Source organism: Dasypus novemcinctus, chromosome 18 (genome assembly GCF_030445035.2).
Source record: "Dasypus novemcinctus isolate mDasNov1 chromosome 18, mDasNov1.1.hap2, whole genome shotgun sequence".
Lineage (NCBI taxonomy): Eukaryota > Metazoa > Chordata > Mammalia > Cingulata > Dasypodidae > Dasypus > Dasypus novemcinctus.
In genome coordinates, this window is record NC_080690.1 from 60,319,904 (window position 1) to 60,340,630 (window position 20,727).

Genomic DNA, 20,727 nt, shown 5'->3' on the forward strand with positions numbered 1-20,727 from the left:
CTTTTAGTAAGATAATGACAACTATAATTCTATGTACTAGATATTTTCTTAAGCCTTTTACATATATTCATTTAATCCTCACAAAAGCTCTATGAAATAATAAGATCTGCATTTTACATTTGAGAAAAGTGCAGCACATTGAGGGTAAGTAACTTTTCAAGGTTACATAGCTGGAGGTGGCAGAGAGGATTTGAACCTAGGCCATATGGCTCCAGAGTCTGTTCTCAGCCCTTCTCTATAACCTAAGAGCAGAGCAGACCTTTGCCTTCTCTTACTTGGTCTCTTTAGTCCTAAGATCATGTCAATGTCCTAATATCTTAATGTGAATGTTCTTTAATGACCATTTTCTTCTTTGCTCTGAAAGTTTTATCAAGTAACAGTTTGACTTATAGTTTATTGTAAACATAGCTAAGTCTGAACTTGAACTTATATTATTTTTAAAATTTCCATGTCACGTGGCATTTCTTTTCTCCTGAGCAGGATATTCCATTCCTAAGCCAGATGTGATTACCTTATTGGAGCAAGAAAAAGAACCCTGGATGGTAGTGAGGGAAGGGACAAGAAGTTGGTACGCAGGTAAGTGATAGCAAATCAGTCAGGAGGAAGCCACCATAGGTCTCATACTGAACTCATCACTGAATCAAGGAGCCCCTGAGATGTTTGCAAAACTCCTTTCAAAGGCCCGAGGCCTGTGGAGAAAAGGCTTGAAACCTGGGAAGACATTAAGGTCCTTTTACCATGAGCTACCAGAGGAGTTTCATCTTTACCCCCATTTGCCATGTTCCTTGTTCCTCTTCGCACTTATTTTTCTCTCATTTCAAAGAAGGGCTGTTTTCTTTCTTCCGCACTGTTTACTATCTTACCTATATTCCCAGGGCTTTTTGACATTTGGACCTGTATTCATTTCTCCATTGCCAAAAATTGTATTTTTAAATTTTTTATTGTGGTAACATATATATCATCAAATTTCACATTTGAACCACTTTCAAGTATACAATTCAGTGGTATTAATTACATTCACAGTATTGTACTACTGTCACCACCATCCATTACCAAAACTTTCCAACATCCCAAAGAGAAGCTCTGTACCCATTAAACATTAACTTCCCATTCCCTATTCTCCCACCCCTGGTAACCTACACTCTACTTTTTGTCTGTATGAATTTGCATATTCTAGTTATCATATAAGTGAAATCGTACAATATTTTTTTTGTGTGTCTGACATATTACTCAACGATCTCTTCAGGGTTCATTCAGGTAGTGACATATATCAAGATTTCATTCCTTTCTAAGGCTAAGTAATACTCCACTGTATGTTTTTACCACATTTTGTTTATCCATTCATCTGCTGATGGACATTTGGGTTGCTTCTTCCTTTGACTATTGTGAATCATGCTGCTACTTTCAATTCTTTGGGGTTGTATTAGTCCACCAAATGGGTGCCAATGCAAAGTTCCAGAAAGATTTTGGCTTTTATAAAGGGTATTTGTTTGGAGTAAAAGCTTACAGTCCCAAGGCTAGGGAAAGTCCAACTCAAGGTACCATAAGAGGTGCTTTCTCACCAAAGTCAGCTGCCATGTGTTGAAGCAAGATAGTAGGCAATCTCTTCCACTCTGAACTTCCTCTCTCAGGCTCAGCTGCACTGCTTCCTGATTTCAGCTGCAGGCTGGCATGGGGCTTGTCTTTTAGGGCTTCCTGTATCAGTTTCGGCTGTCCTGCTCTCTTCACAAGGTAATCTGTAATCTCTCAGGCAAAGTGGCTCATCCTGGGGCCTCAGCTGTTTAAGCCTTCTGATTTCTGTCACATAGTGGGATAAAAAATGAAAGAGCTCTCTCTTCCAAGTGTGCCTTTGTGAGTGAGTATTCATTTATATCAGACCCAGCATGGGGATGGGAACTCAACCTGAGTCATGCCTACTGATTTAGTTGAATCAAAAGTTCTAGGTAATCTAACCAAAGATCTCTCAACTGAATGCAGTCAAAGGGCATCACACCCAGAGGAATAGATTAGCTTACAAGCGTAATATTTCTTTTTTGGGGGGATTCATAAAATAATCTCAAGCCACAGGGATATATACTTAGAATTGGTAGAATATTGTAGTTCTCTGTTTAACTCTCTAAGTAACCATCCAACTGTTTTTCATAGTGACTGCACTTTGAATAGCATTGTAATAAAACACCAAAGACCATATTAGTGCCCTAAATATCATGAAATTTGAAAGAGCTAAGAATAAAAAAGTTCTAGTATATAAGTCATTATAAGATATACAAACATATTGACAAGCAATCTCTTCCCAGGAGGAGGGTAGAAAAGACTGCATCATAAATTTAATTTTTGCATATGACTACAGAATGTATTAATATATGTGATATTTTTCTTTTTGTGATATTTTTCTAAGTGTCAAAAGGAATTATCTGGGGAGCAGATGTGGCTCAAACAGTTGAGTGCCTGCTTCCCAAATGGTAGGTCCCAGGTTTGGTTACTGGTGCCTCCTAAAAAAAAAAAGGAATTATCAAGGGGATTAAACAATGTGAATATGGGCAAATTTTTAAACATTTCTTTGTTATATTCTATATTTTAAAAACTATTTCAGTTGCTAGAGCTTATTTTATGGCAAATAAAAACCTAAATACCTGTTCCCCCAAATAAGTTGGGCATATTTGTATGTGTGTGTTTTGGTTCTCTATTTCATTCCACTGATCTATGTGTCTTTCCCTCTGATAATACCATTCAGTCTTGAATACTATAGTAAGTCTTAAATGATACATGACTCATTCCTTCTACTTTATTCTTTTTCAAAATTGTGTTAGCTGTTCTTGTTTCTTTATCTTTTCAAGCAAATTTTAGAATAATCTTATCTATTTCTAGAGTAAATCTTGCTAGGATTTTGATAGGAATTGTATTAAAGATCTTTACAATGGTGTATTAGTCAGCCAAAGGAGTGCTCATGCGAAATACCAGAAATTGGTTGGTTTTTATAAAGGGTATTTTTGGGGGATAGGAGCTTACAGATACCAGGCTATAAAGCATAAGTTACTTCCCTCACCAGTTTATTTATGTGTTGGAGCAAGATGACTGCTGACAGCTTCGAGGGTTCAGGCTTCCTGGGTTCCTCCCTTCCAGAGTCTTGCTTCTCTCTGGATTCAAGCTTCCTTTCTTCCCAGGCTTGCTTCTTCCTGGGCTCAGGGTCCCTCTCTTCCTGGGGCTGGCTTCTCTTTCCTCTGTGAGCTTAATTCCTGGGGTCCAGCTTAAGGCTTCAGCAACAAACTCCAACATCAAAAACCCTCAACTCTGTCTTTGCCATGCCTTTTATCTGTGAGTCCTCACACACCAAGGAGTGGGGACTCCATGCCCTAATGACATGGCCCAATCAAAGCCCTAATCATAACTTAATCATGCCCAGGTACAGACCAGATTATGAACATAATCCAATATCTATTTTTGGAATTCATAACCATGTCAAACTGCTACAAATGGTGAGTCTTCCTATCAATGAACACAATATGTCTATCCATTTATTTAGGTCTTTGATTTCTTTCATCAGTGTTTTTTAGTTTTTAGCATATAAGTCCTTTATATGTGATTGTACATGGTATTATATTATTAATTTCAGTGTCCATGTGTTCATTGCTAATATATAGAAATACAACTGATTTGTGTATATTTATCTTGTATCTTGTGCCTTTGCTAAGCTCATTAATTCTAGGAGATTTTTGTGGATTCCTGGGGAGTTTCCTTGCGGACAATTATTTTATCTGCAAATAGGGGCAATTTGATTTCTTCCTTTCTAATTTGTATTCCTTTTATTTCTTTCCTTGCCTTTTGGATTGCCTAGAACTTCCAACACTATGTTGAATAAGAGTGGTGAGACCAGACATCCTTGCCTTGTTACTGTAATTAGGAGGAAAACATTGTCTTTCACCATGAAATATAATGTTAGTTGCAGGGTTTTTTAGATTTCCTTTATCAAGATGAGGAAGTTCTCATGTTTCCTATTCTTCTGAGAGTTTTAATCATGAATGTGTATTGAGTTTTTTCTACATCAATTGATATGTTCATGTGATTTTTCTTCTTCAGCCAGTTACTATGTTGATTATAGAGATTTATATTTGAATATTGAACTAACCTTGGCATCGTTGGAGTAACCACTTCTTCATGTGTATAATAAAATATATTGCTGAATTCCATTTGCTAATATTTTGTTAAGAATTTTTACATCTAAATTCATGAAGAATATTGGTTTGTAGTTTTCTTTTTTTGTACTTTGATTTTGATATCAGGACAAACTGGCTTCATAAAAGGAGTTGGGAAGTATTTCCTCCTCATCTATTTTGTGGAAGAGATTGTTTTGAATTGGTGTTAATTCTTTAAAAGTTTGGTAGAATTGTCCAGTAAAACTACCTCTGACTCAAGATTTCTTTTTGGGATTTTTTAAAGTTATGAATTAGTTATATGATGTAACTATGATAGTATAGAGCTTTATTAGGTTTCTCCAGAGAAACAACAAACAGCATATTCTATATAAATATTATGAGATTTATTATAGGAATTTTTAAAAAAGATTTATTTATTTATTTATTTCCCCTCTCCCCCTCCCCATTTGTCTGCTCTCTGTGTGTTCCTCTGTGTCCGCTTCTATTCTTGTCAGTGGCCCGGGAATCTGTGTCTCCTTTTGTTGCATCATCTTTTTTTTTTTTTTTTTTTTAAATTAAAATTATTTATTTTTACGAATTACATTAAAAAAACACGAGGTCCCAATCAACCCCACCGCCCCCACCCCCCACTCCCCCCACAGCAACACTCTCTCCCATCATCGTGAGACATCCATTGCACCCAGTAAGTACGTCTCTGAACATCACTGCACCCCGTAGTCAATGGTCCACATCATAGCCCACACTCTCCCCCGTTCCATCCAGTGGGCCCTGGGGGGGTCTACAATGTCCTGTAATTGTCCATGAAGCACTACCCAGGACAACTCCACGTCCCGAAAACGCCTCCACATCTCATCTCTTCCTCCCATTCCCCAAACCCAGCAGCCACCACGGCTACCCTTCCCACACCCATTCCACATTTTCTCTGTGGACATTGGATTGGTTGTGTCCCTTGCACATCTATGTCAAGTGGGGGCTTAGATTCCACATGGATACTGGATGCACTCCTCCTGCTTTCAGTTGTAGACACTCTAGGCTCCATGTTGTGGTGGTTGACCTTCTTCAACTCCATGTTAGCTGAGTGGGGTGAGTCCAATAAATCAAAGTGTAGGAGCTGAAGTCTGTTGAGGCTCTGGGCCTGGGTGTCTTATTATCAGTCCAGAGATTCAAATCCCCTAAATATATCTTAAACCCCAGCAGCTCTCCGTGTGTGTAGCACCTAGGCAGGATGGACTTTTGCGCTGGGTGACTCTCCTTACAGGGAGCACTCCTTGTGCGTGGGGCTCCCCTACGCGGGGGACACCCCTGCATGGGACAGCACTCCTTGCGTGCATCAGCACTGCATGTGGGCCAGTTCCACACGGGCCAAGGAGGTCCTGGCTTTGAACCAAAGAAATCCCATGTGGTAGGTTGATGCTCTATCCATTGAGCCAAGTCCGTTTCCCTTATCATTGCAATTGGCTCATATGACTGGGGACTGGCAAATCCAGATTCTGTAGGCCACCAGTTGGGAACTTTGATGAAGGTTTCAATGAATTTCCCAGGAGGGAATGTGTTCATTGGAATCTTGCCTGGGTGGGCAGTACAGAAGCAATGTCTCAGAGAGCTCCCCCTCAGGGTGGGCTTTTCAGAGCCAAACCTTGCAATTCAAACTTGCTGATCAGAAGCCTTCTCTCTCAGTCACAGGCTCCCTTTTTCTAAGGAGGAAAGAGATTTCCTTTCCCCTCTGTCAGCCTGTCCAGGTCAGTAAGGAAGTTGTTTTGAAAGTTATCTTTTTCTCTCTGCCAGCTCCCTGGTGAAGACAATGGCATAGCCCTGACCTCTGACCATCAAGGAAGTATGGGACCCATGGGACACAGACCAGATTCACCAGTCAAGCTGGATCAACAGTAGGCTTTGTTCCTTCCTCTCCCTGTTTCTGAGGAAATTGACCTCTGCAGCCCTCTCAGTCTGTGGCTGCCAGTCAGGGACCAGAGGACCCAATGCTGTCCCAAGAGTGGGGGTTGGGTGCTAGCAGCTGCAGCAACCCAAGTTACCCATGGATCTTCCCCACAGTGTCTCCTTTTCTTTGCTCCTCTCCTTTTGGGGTGCTGCCCAGCCTTCACCTGGTTTCCTGAGCCCTAGCACTATTGATCTGGACAGTTTCTGCCTGTCCTCTAGTCATTTTTCTGAAAAATAAGTGAGCCCTGTACCTCTCTAATCCTCCATCTTCCCAGAAGTCCCCCAGTTCTATCAATTTTTGCTTTGTATTTTGTAGCTCTGTTGTTTGGTACATACATATTTATGATTGCTATGTCTTCTTGGTGGATGTACCCTTTACCATAGGGGCCCCCTCTGTCTCTGGTAGTTTTCTTTGTTCTGGAGCCTGCTTTTATATATAGTTTTCATAGTTCACTAATTGAGTTCTGTGTTTTATTTATTTATTTTTAAAAAGATTTATTGATTTACTTATCCACCCCCCCTCGTTGTCTACTCTCTGTGTCTGTTCACTGTGTGTTCTTCTGTGTCTGCTTGTCTTCTCTTTAGGTGACACTGGGAACCAACCCTGGGGCCTTCCAGAATGGGAGATAAGTGCTCAGTCTCTTGTGCCACCTCAGCTCGCTGTTCTATTATGTCTCTTATTGTCTCTTTGTATCTCTTTTTTTGCATCATCTTGCTGTGCTAGCTCTTTGCTCAGGTCAGCTTGCCACATGGGCCAGCACACCTGCATGGGCCAGCATTCCTGCACATGCCAGCTCTCTGCTCGGTCCAGCTTGCCACATGAGCCAGCACTCTGCATAGGCTAGCTCTCTGCTTGGGACAGCTTGCTGAATGGGCCAGCTTGCCTTCACCAGGAGGCCCTGGGAATCGAACCCTGGACCTCTCATATGGTAGACGGGAGCCCAATTGCTTGTGCCACATCTGCTTCCCCTGGAGTCTACTTTATCTGATGTTAATATAGCCACTCCATGGGAAGCGGATTTGGCCCAACGGATAGGGCATCCGCCTACCACATGGGAGGTCCAGGGTTCAAACCCAGGGCCTTCTGACCCATGTGATGAGCTGGCCCACGTGCAGTGCTGATGTGTGCAAGGAGTGCTGTGCCATGCAGGGGTGTCCCCCACCTAGGGGAACCCCACACACAAGGAGTGCTCACTGTAAGGAGAGCTGCCCAGCGTGAAAAAAGTGCAGCCTGCCCAGGAATGGCACTGCACAGATGGAGAGCTGATGCAGCAAGATGACACAACAAAATGAGACACAGATTCCAGGTGCCGCTGACAAGAATACAAGCAGACACTGAAGAACACACAGCAAATGGACACAGAGAGTAGACAACTGGGGAGGGGGGTGGGGCAGGGAAGGGGGGAGAAATAAATAAAAAATAAATCTTAGAAAAAAAAATATATATAGCCTCTCCTGTTTTCCTTTGATTAATGTTTATATGGCATATCTTTTTCCATCCTTTCACTCTCAACATGCCTAAAAAGTTATATTTAAATATTTGAAATGAGTTTCTTGTACCTAGGGTATAATTGGGTTGTGTTTTTTAATCCAACCCTGCCAATCTCTATCTTTTAATTAGTGTATATAAATAATTTTTAAAATGTAATTATTGGTATGTTAGCCCTTAGGTCTGCCTTTTTTCCCATTTTTTCTGTTTGTTCTCTTTTTACTATCCGTATTTTCTTTTTCCTCCCTTTCCATGACTTACTTGAACATATTTTAGAATTCCGTCTTGATTTATTTGTAGTATTTTGAGTGTGTCTCTTTGTATATGTATATTTTAGTGGTTATTCATACTATTTCAGTAGATATAAATAGGTAATCACAGTCTACTGGTGTCATATTTTTAACAGTCCAAGTAAAGTATGGAAACTTTACCTCCTGGTACATCCCTTTACTTTTCTCCATTTATAATATAATTGTCTCAGATATTTCTTCTGTGACATTTAGAACAACATCAGACTATGTTGTAACTTTTGCTTCAACTCTCAAACATTATTTAGAAAACTCAAAAAGAGGAGAAAGTCTATGTATTTACTTTTACTGTGTTCTTTCTTCCTTCCTGATATTCCAAGGTTACATCTTTTTTTGTTTTGTTTCTGCTTAGAGAACTTCTTTTAGAATAGGTCTGCTAGTGTCAAATTCTTAGTTTCCCTTCATCCGAGAATGTCTTTATATTTCCCATTCATTCCTGAAAGATATATTTGCTGGGTATAGGATTCTGAGTTGACATTTCTTTCAGTACTTGAAAAATACTGTGCTACTTCCTTCTGATCCCCATGGTTTCTGATGAGGAATCTTCGGTGATTTGAATTGTTTTTCCCTATAGATGATATCCTATAAGTAAGGTGTACTTTTTCTTTGGTTGCTTTCAAGAGTTTTTCTTAGTCTTTAGTTTTCAGAAATTTAATTATTTAAACTTCCTGGAATGGATTTCTTTGGGTTTATTCTGTCTAGGGTTTGCTCAGCTTCTTGAATCTGTATGTTTATATCTCTTGGAAAATTTGGGAAATTTTTAGCCATTATTTCTTTTAGTACTTTTTTAGCCCTTTTTTCTTCCTCCTCTTCTTTTGAGACTCCAATGACATGAATATTAGATCTTTTGTTATAATCTTACAGGTACCTTAGATTCTATTTATTATTGGTTTTTTTTTTTTCAGTCTTTTTTCTCACTGCTTTTCAGATTGGGAAATTTCCCTTGTGGAGAAAACAGAGGAGCTGAGCCCATAGGAACCCAGGAAGCCTGAACCCTCACAGATGTTGGCAGTCATCTAGCTCCAACATGTGAAAATAGACTTCGCTGAGGGAAGTAACTTATGCTTATGGCCTGGTATCTGTAAGCTCCTACCCCAAATAAATACCCTTTATGAAAACCAGACAATTTCTGGTATTTTGCATCAGCACCCCTTTGGCTGACTAATACAAAGTGCCAGGCATATTCACCCTTTTCATACACATGAGTAGGCTTGCCCTCCTGGCCCAGGAAGATGTTTTCAGTCCAGATCTCAGCTTCCATGGTTCTGCCTTTGAAGTAATTTTTTCCTTCAGTCTCTCCCTTTTCTGTCCCTTTCAGTCCAGGGTGGTAGTGGTTCTGTTCCTACAGATCTCGTAAAAAACTTACTGGTTTTTCATGTAGCACACAGGGGTCCCAACCATCAGACAACAGGACTTTCCACAAGTCCTTCCTGGATAACCGCAATTCCAACCCTGACTTACACTGAAATGGCTGGCAGTTTCCAAGTTCAGTTAAATCCTCACATGGGGGCAGTATATTAGCCAAAGGGGTGCTGATACAAAATACCAGAAACCTGCTGGCTTTTATAAAGGGTATTTATTTGGGGTAGAAGCTTATGGTTAACAGGTCATAAAGCATAAGTTACTTCCCTCACCAAAGTCTATTGCCATGTGTTGAGGCAAGATGGCTACTGACTTCTGCCAAAAGTTCAGGCTTCTTGGGTTCCTCTCTTCATGGAGCTTGCTTCTCTCCAGGTTCAGGGTTCCTCTCTTCCCAGGGCTTGCTTCTTTCTGGGCTCAGAGTTCCTCTCTTCTGGGGGCTTGCTTCTCTTTCCTTAAAACCAAGCTTCTCTGTGTGCTTACTTGCTGGGGCTCCAGCTCAAGACTCCAGCATCAAAACTTCAACTTTCTTCTTATGCTATGTCTTTTATCTGTGAGTCCCCACCCACCAACGATGGGCACTTGGGAAGTGGACTTGGCCCAATGGATAGGGCGTCCCTACCACATGAGAGGTCCACGGTTCAAAGCCCGGGCCCGTGTGGAGCTGGCCCATGCACAGTGCTGATGCGTGCAAAGAGTGCCATGCCACGCAGGGGTGTCCCCCGCGTAGGGGAGCCCCGCGTGCAAGGAGTGCGCCCTGTAAGGAGAGCTGCCCAGCGCGAAAGAAAGTGTAGCCTGTCCAAGAATGGTGCCACACACACGGAGAGCTGACACAAGATGACGCGACAAAAAAAAAGAAACAAATTCCCGGTGCCACTGATAAGGATAGAAGCTGTCACAGAAGAACACACAGTGAATGGACACAGAGAACAGACAACTGGGCGGGGGGGGGGGGGGGGGAGGGTAGGGGAGAGAAATAAATAAATAAAATCTTTTTTAAAAAAAGAGTGGGGACTCAACACCCTACTGATGTGGCCCAATCAAAGCCCTAATCATACTTTAATTAAGTAAATGTGAAACTTCAGACAGACCAGTTTATAAACATAATCCAGTATCTATTTTTGAAATTCATAACTGTATCAAACTACTACAGGCAGTATTCTCTGGGGAATCATTTTCTGGAAGCTTAGAATTTTCCAAACTATCAGTTTCTCGTTTCTTAGTGCCCAGGAGTTCAGTTCTCAGCTTATCCCTTTCCTCTCGCATTTTACTATAAGCTGCGAGCAGAAGCCAGAGTGTACTTTCCACAATTAGTTTGGAAATCTCCTCAGTTAAATATCCAAGCTTGTGACTTTCAAATTCTGCTTTCCATCTGACATCAGAACACAATTTTGCCAGGTTCACTACCACTTTAAAACAAGGGTTGCCTTTTCTTCCAGTTTGCAGTCACATATTCATCTTTCTAAGGCCTCATCAGAAGTACCTTTCAGTGTCCATATTTCTACCAACAGTCTGTTAATAGCAATCTAGGCCTTTTCTATCAAGTATCTCACAATTCTTCCCACCTCTACTCATTTGCCAATTAAGAATTCTTTTTAGCATTTTTGGTATTTGCAACACATACCCTACCTTCCTGGTACCAAAATCTGTTTTGGTTTGCTAAAAGCTGCCAAAAGCAATATATCAGAAATGGATTGGATTTTTGACAATGCGGGTTTATTGGCTTGCAAGCTTACAGTTCTGAGTCTGAGAAAAGTTTCCAAATCAAGGCATCATTAGGCAATGCTTTCTCCCCAAGGACCAGATGCTGGCAATCCTGAACTCTGTCACATGGCAAGCATATGGCAACATCTGCTGGTCTCTGCCTTCTCCTCTAAGCTTCATTGCTCACTGCTTCTAGCTTCTAGCTTCATAGCTTTCTCTGTGCTTATGTGGATCTCTCTCTCTCTCCTTCTGTGGCTTTCTGTTTGTGTGCTTTTATGGGGTTCATCTTTATTCATCTCTGTACAGAACTCCAGTAAGTGACCCACCCTGGGTCATGCCCTTCTGATTTAATACAATCAGAAGGTCCCTCCTACAATAGGTTTACATACACAGGAATGGATTAGTTCTAAAAACATAATTTTCTGGGGTCCATCCAGCATCAAACCATTGAACTATATATACTTACATTTATTGAGATTTAAAATTTATTTAAATTTTCTTCAATTTTTCTCATGAATGTTTTATAGTTTAGAGAGTAGAGGTCTTCCACATCTTTCATCAGACATATATTTAGATATTTGATGTTTTTTGTGATACTGTAAATGGCCTTGTTCTTAAATTTTATTTTCTACTTTATTACCTATATATAATATAATTGATTTTTTAAAATCAATTTTATTGATACACATTCATAAAGCCTACAATCCATTCAGAGTGTACAATCAATGATATCTGGTGTAATCACATAGTGCATTCATCACTTCAATTATTATTAGAGCATTTTCATTACTCCAGTACTATTACTACTAATAAAAAAACAGACAAAAAAACACTATCCCTTAATAATCACCTCGCAATCTCTCCCCTTCCCCTTCCATACATAGCTGCTGTTCTGTTTCCATATAATTTATTTGTATTTATATTTTGTATAGAGTCAAACAATATGTAGTACCTTTTATTTAGTTTCTTTCACTTAGTATATTTTCTTATTTTTTTACCCTTATATATGCAATAGTACCTATATTCATATTTCACATAAGGTTTTGATGTACCAAATGGTCCCATGGTACATTCTTTAGCTTTCCTTCTAGTAATATACATGACCTTAGATTTTCCCTTTCAACCATTGTCACACCCCTATATTGGCACTGCTAATTACAAGCACTTCATTGTCCTTTCACCATTTCTATTCATTTCCAAAGATTTACGAACACCTTTTTACCATTTCTGCACAAATTGTACCTCAGCTCTCTCTTCTCTAATTTTATTCTATTTTCTGATGACCTATATTCTATTTATTAACTCCCTGAATTTACACAATATATTTAGTTCATAATAGCACAATCATACTGTATTTGTCCTTTCATGTGTGACTTGCTTCACTTGATATAATGTCCTCCAGGTTCACCCATGTTGTCATATGCTTCACGACTTCATTTCTTCTAACAGCTGCATTATATTCCATCATATGCATACACCACAACTTGTTTATCCAGTCATCGGTTGATGGATTCGTGGGTTGTTTCCATCTTTTGGCAATTGTGAATAATGCCACTATGAATGTTGGTGTGCAGATGTCTGTTCTCCATTCTGAATGACACTCAGTTGAGAGTGTCACTGCTCTCAATTCTTCTGCGTATATATTAATACCTAGTAGTGGTTTTGCCAGGTTATGTGGCAAATCTATATTCAGCTTCCTTAGGAACTTCCAAACAGTCCTCCACAGTGGCTTTACAGTCTACATTACTACCAACAGTGAATAAGCATTCCTGTCTCTTCACATCTTCTCCAACACTTGTAGTTTTCTGTCTGTCGTTTTTTTATTTCTGCTACCCATCGTTGTTTGCACTTGCTGTCTACTTTCTGTTTCTGTTCATTGTGTGTTCTCTGTGTCTGCTCATCTTTTTTTTTAGGAGGCACTGGGAACCAAACTGAGGACCTTTCATGTGGGAGGGAGGCACTGAATCACTTGAGCCACATCTGCATGTTGTTTGTTGTGTCTCTCGTGTTTCCTCATTGTGTCATTTTGTTGCGTCAGCTTGCCACACCAGCCCATCGCATCAGCTAGCTGTCTGCTCATCTTCTTTAGGAGGCTCTGGGAACCGAACCTGGGACCTCCCATGTGATAGGTGGGCACCCAACTGCTTGAGCCACATCTACTTCCCTGTCCTTTTTTCAAAAATATTTATTTTTCTTCCCCTCCCCTTTCCCTTCCCTCTCCCCCACCCTGCTGTTTTTGCTGTCTGTTTATCTGTTTCTCTTTTTTGTCTTTTCTTCTCGCCTTTCTCCTCTAGGATTTACCAGGATTTGATCCTGGGGACCTCTGATGTGGAGAGAGGTTCTCTGTCAGTTGCACCACCTCAGTTCCTGTTCTCTGCTGCACTTCACCTTCACTTTCCCTTGTCTCTCTTTTGTTGTGTCGTCATCTTACTGTGTGACTAACTTGCGTGGGCACTAGCTCACCAAGCAGGCACTCATCTTGCTGCGTGGGCACTGGCTCACCATGTGAGCATTCACATGGACACTGGCTGACCATATGGGGACTTACACTTGGCATACCATGCAGGCACTCAGCTTGCCATGCAGGCACTCATGTGGGCACTTGGCTCACCACATGGGCAGTCGGCTTGCCAGGTGGGTGCCCATGTGGGCTTTTGGCTTGCTGTGCAGATACCCACATGGGCACTTGGTTCACCGTGCAGACACTCAGCTCACCGCATGGGCACTTGGCTCACTGCACAGACACTCAGCTTGCCTTGCAGGCTTTGGCTCACCATGCAGGCATGCTTTCTCTTCTTTTTCACCAGGAGACCCCAGGAATCAAACCCGGGTCCCCCATATGGTGGGCAGAAGCCTTATCACTTGAGCCACATCTGTTTCCCTTCCCTGTCTTTTTAAAAGTGGCCATTCTAATAGGTGTGAAATGATATCTCATTGTAGTTTTGATTTGCATTTTCCTAATTGCTAGTGATATTGAATAGTTTTTCATTTGTTTTTTCACCATTTGTATTCTTCTTTGGACAAATGTCTATTCAAGTACTTTGCCCATTTTCTAATTAGGTCATTTGTCTTTTTGTTGTTGAATTGTAATATCTTTTTGTATATCATGGATATTAAATCCTTATCAGATATGTGATTTCAAGTATTTTCTTCCCTTGAGTCAGCTACTTTCTTGCCATTTTGACAAAGTCCTTTGAGGTGCAAAAGTTTTTTAATTTTGAGGAGGTCCCATTTATCTATTTTTTTTCTTTTATTGCTTGTGCTTTTGGTGTAAGGTCCAAGAAACCACCACCTACCATAAGATCTTTAAGATGTTTCCTTACATTTTCTTCTAGTAGTTTTATAGCCCTGGCTTTTATATTTAGATCTTTGGTCCATTTTGAGTTGACTCTAGTATAGGAAGTGAGATAAGGGTCCTCTTTCATTCTTTTGGTTGTAGATATACAGTTCTCCCAGCACCATTTGGTGAAGAGACTGTTTTGTCTTGTCAATATGGACTTGTATGGTTTGTCAAAAACCAGTTGGCCATAGAGGTGAGGGTCCATTTCTGGACTCTCAATTTTATTCCACTAATTGATGTATCTATCTTTATGCCAATACCATGCTGTTTTGACCATTTAGCTTTGTAATATGTTTCAAGGTCAGGCATTGAGAGTCCTCCCATATCACTCTTCTCTTTTAGGATGTTTGGCTATTTGGGTACCCTTTCTCTTCCAAATAAGTTTGGTAATTGCCTTTTCTGATTCTGTAAAATAGGCTGTTGGAATTTTGATTGGCATTGCATTGTATCTATAAATCAGTTTGGGTAGGATTGACATCTTCATGATATTTAGTTCTCTAATCCATGAACATGGAATATCTTTCCATTTGTTTAGGTCTTCTTTGATTTCTTATAGCAGTATTTTGTAGTTTTCTGAATACAGTTACTTTTCATCTTTGGTTAAATTGATTCCTAGGCATTTGAGTCTTTTTGTTGCTATTGTAAATGGAATTTTTCCTGATGTCCTCCTCAGATTGTTCAAAACTAGTGTACAGAAAAATTACTGATTTTTGGGTGTTGATCTTGTATCCTGCCACTTTGCTGAACTCTCTTATTAGCTCAAGTAGCTTTGTTGTAGACATTTCGGAATATTCTAAATATAGAATTATAGCATCTGTGAATAATGAGAACTTTACTTCTTTTCCTATTTGTATGCTTTTTTTTTTTCTTGTCTAATTGCCTACCTAGAATGTCTAGTGCAATATCGAGTAACAATGGTGACAGCGGGCATCCTTGTCTTGTTCCTGATCTTAAAAGGAAAGCTTTTAATATTTCCCCATTGAGTACAATGTTGGCTTTGGGTTTTTCATATATGCTCTTCATCATATTGAGGAACTTTCTTTCTATTCCTGTCTTTCAAAGTGTTTTTATCAAGAAAGGATGCTGGATTTTGTCAAATGCCTTTTCTGCATTGTTCAAGATGATCATGTTTTTTTTTTCCTTCAATGTGTGAAGTGGCTTATTACATTAATTGATTTTCTTGTGCTGAACCACCCTTGCATACCAGGAATAAATCCCACTTGGTCATGGTGTATAATTCTTCTGATAGGCTGTTGGATTCTATTTGCAAGTATTTATGCTGAGAATTTTTGCATCTATGTTCATTAGAGAGATTAGTCTGTGATTTTCTTTTCCTATATTATCTTTATCCAGCTTTGGTATTAGGGTGATGTTGGTTTCATAAAATGTGTTGGGTAATTTTCCCTCATTTTCAATTTTTTGGAAAAATTTAAATAGGACTGGTGTTAATTCTTCTCAAAATGCCTGGTAGAATTCACCTGTGAAGTCGTCTGGTCCTGAACTTTTCTTTGTTAGGAGATTTTTGATGACAAATTCAATCTCTTTAAATTTTGTTCAGTTCCTGTATTTCTGTAGATTCCATGTAGATTGTGCATTTCTAGGTGCAGCAGTTTGATATGGTTATGAATTCCAAAAATAGACACTGGATCATGTTTGTAATCTGGTCTGGACCTGGACGTGATTGAGTTATGATTGGGGATTTGATTGAGCCACATCATTAGTGCATGGAGTCCCTACCCCTTGGTGGATGGGGACTCACAGATAAAAGGCATAGCAAAGGACAGAGTAGGGGGTTTTAAATGTTGGAGTTTTAATGTTGGAGTTTGATGCAGAAGCCTTAAGCTGGAGCCCCAGGAAGTTAGCCCAGAGAGGAAAGAGAAGCAAGCCCAGGAAGAGGAGTCCTGAACCCACAGAGAAGCAAGACCCTGGAAGGGAGGAACCCAGGAAGCCTGAACCCTCGCAGACATCGGTGGCCATCTTGCTCCAACATGTGGAAATAAGCTTTACTGAGGGAAGTAACTTATGCTTTAAGGTGTGATATCTGTAAGCTCCTACCCCAAATAAATACCCTTTATAAAAACCAACGAATTTCTGGTATTTTGCATCAGCACCCCTTTGGCTGACTAATACACTAGGAATTTGACCATTTCATCTAGGCTGTCTAGTTTGGTGGAATTCAGATTTTCTCATAGAATCATTTAAAAATCAAAGATACTGGGACAACACCCATAAAGTTCTACCATAAAATCCAGCGTTTTTATGCTCAAATTCTTATTCACAAATAAAGGTAACAAGCAGTCTGATCATGTAAAATTCTCATATTATCCTCTTATGATCCTTTTTATTTCTATGGGGTCAGTTGTTTCATCCCCCCTTTCATTTCTGATTTTATTTGTTTGCATCTTCTCTCTCTTTTTTCTTTGTTAGTCTCACTAAGGGTTTGTCAATTGTATTGATCTTAAAGAACCAGCTTTGGGTTTTGTTGATTTTCTCTTTTGTTTTTTTTTGTTCTCAATTTTATTTATTTCTGTTCTAATCTTTATTATTTCTTACTCTCTCCTTGTTTGGGAATGGTTTGCTGTTCTTTTTCTAGTTCCTCCAGGTGGTTAGTTAGGTCTTTGATTTTAGCACTTTCTTAAATTTTTTTAAGGGTTTATTTATTTATTTATTTCTCTCCCCTTCTCTCCCCCACCCCAGTTGTCTGTTCTCTGTGTCTATTAGATGCGTCGTCTTCTTTGTCCACTTCTGTTGTTGTCAGTAGCACGGCAATCTGTGTTTCTTTTTGTTGCATCATCTTGCTGTGTCAGCTCTCCGTGTGTGCAGCGCCATACCTGGGCAGGCTGCACTTTGTTTTGGGCTGGGCAGCTCTCCTTACGGGGCGCACTCCTTGCGCATGGGGCTCTCCTACGCAGGGGACACCCCTGCGTGGCAGGGCACTCCTTGCGCGCATCAGCACTGCACATGGGCCAGCTCCACACGGGTCAAGGAGGCCCAGGATTTGAACTGCGGACCTCCCATGTGGTAGACGGACGCCCTAACCACTGGGCCAAGTCCGCTTCCCTTTCTTATTTTTTAATATAGGTGCTTAGGGCTATAAATTTTTCTCTCAGCACTGCCTTCTCTGTATCCCGTAAATTTTGATATAATGTGTTCTCATTTTCTTTCATCTCGATATATTTACTAATTTCTCTTACAATTTATTCTTCAAAAGAAATTGGTTTAGGATTGTGTGATTTAGCCTCCATACATTTGCAAATTTCCTCCTTTCCTGTCTATTATTATTATTATTATTATTTTAAATTTTTAATAATAAAGTTTAATTTGGCTTGTTTACAAAACACCATTCTAAATCACAAATTACATTTTCTATCTTTTTTCTTTTTTTCTCTAGTAAAATTTCTTTTTAAAAATTTTTTTAATTATCTTTTTTTAAAGTTAATAGATCACCAAAAAAATTACATTAAAAAAATAAGAGTTCCCATATACCCCACTCCCCACCCACCCACCCCCATCAATTTTTTAAATTATATTTTGTTGAAGATACATAGATTACAAAAAATGTTACATTCAAAAAATATAAGAGGTTCTCATATACCCCCCACCTCCCTTCACTCCACTCCTCCCCATCAACAACCTCTTTCATCAGTGTGGCACATTCATTGCTTTTGGTGAATACATTTTGGAGCACTGCTGCACTGCATGGATTATAGTTTACATTGTAGTTTACACTCTCCCCTAGTACATTCAGTGGGTTATGGCAGGATATATAATGTCCGGCATCTGTCCCTGAAATATCATTAGGACAACTCCAAGTCCCGAAAATGCCCCCTCATCACATCTCTTCTTCCCTCTCCATGCCCTCAGCAACTACCATGGACACTTTCTTTATATCAATGCTACAATTTCTTCCATTACTAATCACAATAATTGCATAGTAGAATATCAGTAAGTCCACTCTAATCCATATTTTATTCCTCCATCCTGTGGACCCTGGGATGGTGATATCCACTCCACCTTTATATCGAGAGGGAGCTTAGATTCCACATGGATAATGGATGCATTTCTCCTGCTTGCAGTTGTAGGCACTCTCAGTTCCCTGGTGTGGTGGTTGACCATCCTCACCTCCCTGTTAGCTGACCTGGGTAAGTCCAATGAACCATAGGGTAGGAGTTGCAACTCTGCTAAGACTTAGGGCCCAGCTGGCACAAGGACACATTATTGATTTCCAGCTTCATTCCATTATGATCTGAGTAGGTGCTTTGTATTATTTCAATCTCTTTATATTTATTCAGACCTGCTTTGTGACCCAACATATGGTCTGTCCTCAAGAAAAAGATCCATGAGTACATGAGAAGAATGTATAACCCGCTGATTTGGAATGCAACGTTTTCTATATGTCTGTTAGGTCTAGCTCGCTTATATTGTTTAGGGTCTGTTTCCTTATTGATCTTCTGTGTAATTTTCTATCTAATGATGTGAATGGTGTTTTGAAGTCTCCAGTCATTATTGTAGAGATGTCTATTCCTCCATTCAGTTTTGCCAGAATTTGCCTCATATATTTTGGGACACCCTGGTTAGGCACATAGATATTTATAGCTGTTACTTCTTCCTGGTGGAGTGTCCCTTTTATTAATATATAATTGCCTGATATTAGTATAGCTACTCCTGTTTGTTTTTGGTTACTGTTTGCATGGAATATCTTTTTCCAACTTTTTACTTACAGCTGATTAGCATCCCTGGATCTAAGGTGAGTGTATTAGTCAGCCAAAGGAGTGCTGATGCAAAAGACCAGAAATCTGTTGACTTTTATAAAGGGTATTTATTTGGGGTAGAATTTTACAGTTACCAGGCCATAAAGCATAAGTTACTTCCCTCACAAAAGTCTATTGCTACATGTTGGAGCAAGATGGCTGCCGATGTCTGCCTAGGTTCAGGTTTCCTGGGTTCCTCTCTTCCTGGGACTCATTTCTCTCCAGGCTTGGTGCCTCTGTTTTCTCCACAAGGTCGGCTATAGACTATGAGGCTCTCTAGGCTTTGCCTCTGTCCACAAGGCCAGCTGTAAACTATTAGGCAACCAGCTCTGTCTCTCTCCCCGGGGCTTGATTCTTTCCAAGCTGAGCTGTAAGCTCCTCTTGTGCTTATTCCTGGGCTCCAGCTCAAAACTCCAACATCAAAACTCCAACTAACTCCTCTGTTTTGCCCTGGAGTTTTATCTGTGAGTCCCCACCAAGGCGGGGACTGATGTGGCCCAATCAAAGCCCTAATCATAATTTAATCACAAAGGCCCCATCTACTGATGTGGCCCAATCAAAGCCCTAATCATAATTTAATCACACCCAGGTACAGACCTGTTTATAAACATAATCCAATATCTATTTTTGGAATTCATAAACCACATCAAACTGCTACAGTGAGTCTCTTTGTATATCAAAACTTTACCCAGCAACTTCGCTAAATTCACTTATTCTCATAGTTTATGGATCCTTTTCGTTTTCCACATTCACAATCATGTAATTGCAGATGACATTTTTACATTTTCCTTTGCAGACTTTACATCATTTACTTCTTTTTCTTGTCTTATTGCCCTGGCTAAGACATTCAATACAATGCTGAATAGGAGTGGTGGCATTGCACTTTTTTTTTTCTTTGCTTGTTTCTGAACTTACAGGAGAAACATTCAACATATCTTTATTAAATGTGATTCTATCTGTACTTTTTGTTTGTTTACAAATATGCTTTTTCTTTTTAAAGATTAAGGAAGTCCCCTTCTATTGTTAGTTTGCTGAGGATATTTATGATTACATGTTGAATTTTATCAAATACTTTTTCTGTGTTTATTGATGTTGATATGGTTTTCCTTCTTTATTCTCTTAATATAGCTTATTATTTTGATCAATATTCAAATGTTAAACCAATGTTGCACTCCTGGAATAAATCTCACCAGTCTAGATATTTTTTTTCTATTTTGTTGGATTTGATTTGCTGATAGTTTATTTAGATTTTCTCATGACAGATATTGCTCCATATTTTCCTTTCTTCAAAAGTCTTTGTTGTAATTTGGTGTATCAGTTGTGCCTCATAAAATGATTTTAGAATTGTTCCCTCTGCTTTCTGCTTTCTTCCATAAATATTTGGAAGATTCACCAATGAGGCAATCTGAGCATGGAGCTTTTTTTGTTGGAGTGTTTTTAATTATAGATTTCAGTTTCAACTAGGTCAGATTTGATGTTAAACTCAATAATTATACTTAATGCTCAATCTTTTGGCTATAGTACTTTGCTGGGTTTTTTTTGTCAGTTCTGTTGTTGTCCTGCCAGCTGTTGTCTCTTCCATAGCAAACTCTACAAAAATCTTATGAGGAAAATATTCCCAGAATTTTTCCGTGATCAAACTGCTTGTTACCTTTACTCTTGAATGAGAATTTGAGCATAAAAA

At 39.6% G+C, this 20,727-nt stretch overlaps 1 protein-coding gene across 6 annotated transcripts in view; it reads left to right on the forward strand.

The window, feature by feature from the left end:
• Positions 1 to 20,727, forward strand: part of LOC101415380 (zinc finger protein 546) — a 66,918-nt gene that overhangs the window by 15,508 nt on the left and 30,683 nt on the right. For 4 of the 6 annotated variants that reach the window (XM_023583348.3, XM_058280244.2, XM_071209258.1 and 1 more), the window contains exon 6: positions 481 to 576. The exons of the other annotated variants lie outside the window; for them this stretch is intronic. In XM_023583348.3, the coding sequence (XP_023439116.2) occupies positions 481 to 576 (96 nt within the window). The remainder of the gene's footprint in view (positions 1 to 480; positions 577 to 20,727) is intronic. 6 annotated transcript variants of the gene reach the window in all.